At 35.7% G+C, this 1,564-nt stretch overlaps 1 protein-coding gene across 1 annotated transcript in view; it reads right to left on the bottom strand.

Moving 5' to 3' along the window:
• Positions 1–1,283: 1,283 nt before the first annotated feature.
• Positions 1,284–1,564, bottom strand: part of LOC128249616 (uncharacterized) — a 9,127-nt gene continuing 8,846 nt past the window's right edge. The window contains exon 3 of the mRNA XM_052973686.1: positions 1,284–1,549. Within this exon, the coding sequence (XP_052829646.1) occupies positions 1,323–1,549 (227 nt within the window). The 3' untranslated portion in view covers positions 1,284–1,322. The remainder of the gene's footprint in view (positions 1,550–1,564) is intronic.

Raw genomic sequence — 1,564 nt, 5'->3', positions numbered from 1 at the left:
TCCCCAAGAATTGCAGACCTTTTGCCTTGAGAGTGGATTTGGTACACAGAAAAATAAAGAAGCCTATGTGTGTGTGCAGAATAAGGGGGTTTAGTTCACTGGTGATCTAAACGAATAGGCGCGCCTGGTAAGAGCTGTAACGGATTATCAGGGCTCCAAGCTGGTAACTGAAGCAGGAGCTATGGAGCCCTTTTAGGTTTCCAATGTAGCAGATATATAAATGTGAAAGAGGACAACAAACGCCGAGGCACAACAAACATCTCAATACATATACATTACTTTATATTATTCTTAAATTAGTTGGGGTCATACAGCTGTTTCTGGGATATCTCAAGCGATAGGCCAGTACGCCTGAATATGGGATACTCCGTCATCAGGGACAAGTAGAGCATATATGGAAGATTTTGAGATGGAAATATTCAGATAAAATATCTAGACATGGAAAATTCGCAGATAATAAGCAATGAATTAGAAGAGTTGAGAGAAAGGAAATAAAGTTCACCGTTGACTTTTTAGATGTTATGGATGTTAGTCTGAATGTCTTCAGGTAAAATCCAAAGTAAATCCAGGTACTATTACAGCAGAGTATGAATGGTGTGTTCAAAGCATAGATATCCATGCAATATTTTGGCAGAAATAGGAAAGGTGTGTTTATATAGAGATGGCTGGTTTGTGAGAGAATGAACATAAAAGTGGGTATTGAGCAAAGTGGAGGGAGGAGAAAGAGAGGTCAATGAGGAGAGAGAGAGAGAGAGAGGAGTGTGGTAGCCTGTGAAAATTAAGAGAGAGGAGGAAGGTAAGTGACTGAGTTTAACAAAGATTTGTGAGAAGAATAAAAATATAGAGTAAAAAAGTAAAAAAATATATATAATAAAATGAAAATGAAAGAAATATAAGAAGTAGAAATAAGAATAAATTTTAAAAATAAAAGAGTATTGTAGTTCGCTTGAAGCATTGTGTGCTGTTTGTAAAGAATAAACAGTTAAGAATGGTACAACAATGCACTATAAAACAAAAAATGGACTATATATCTGTTGTAATTTGGTTATCTATAGTCCGATGATATTTCGGAATTACAATTCTTTCTAGGTACAGATAAAAGAAGAGAGGAGGAAGATAATGGAGGATAAAAAAATAAAAATAAGAAGGTTCAAGGAAAAGAAATAAGAGAATAATAGATAAAATGACAGCAGTATTCCTCAAGTTTAAGGTTTATAACCAAGTTCTAGCTACTAGTGGTTTATCCCAGAAAATTAGATTTAAAACAAACACTAAACCTAAAGAACATCTCTCTAAACTTAACCCGAGGAGAGCACGCCCACCTACTGGACATCTAAGACACGATAGATAGACAAAACACCTAAGACACTATAGATAGACAAGACACCTAAGACGCTATAGATAGACAAGACACCTAAGACGCTATAGATAGACAAGACACCTAAGACGCTATAGATAGACAAGACACCTAAGATACTATAGATAGACAAGACACCTAAGACACTATAGATAGACAAGACACCTAAGACGCTATAGATAGACAAAACACCTCAGACACTATAGA

Source organism: Octopus bimaculoides, chromosome 16 (genome assembly GCF_001194135.2).
Source record: "Octopus bimaculoides isolate UCB-OBI-ISO-001 chromosome 16, ASM119413v2, whole genome shotgun sequence".
In the NCBI taxonomy this organism is placed as follows: domain Eukaryota; kingdom Metazoa; phylum Mollusca; class Cephalopoda; order Octopoda; family Octopodidae; genus Octopus; species Octopus bimaculoides.
The sequence above is the reverse complement of the archived record's forward strand: the minus strand, read 5'-3'. Positions and strand labels throughout refer to the sequence as shown.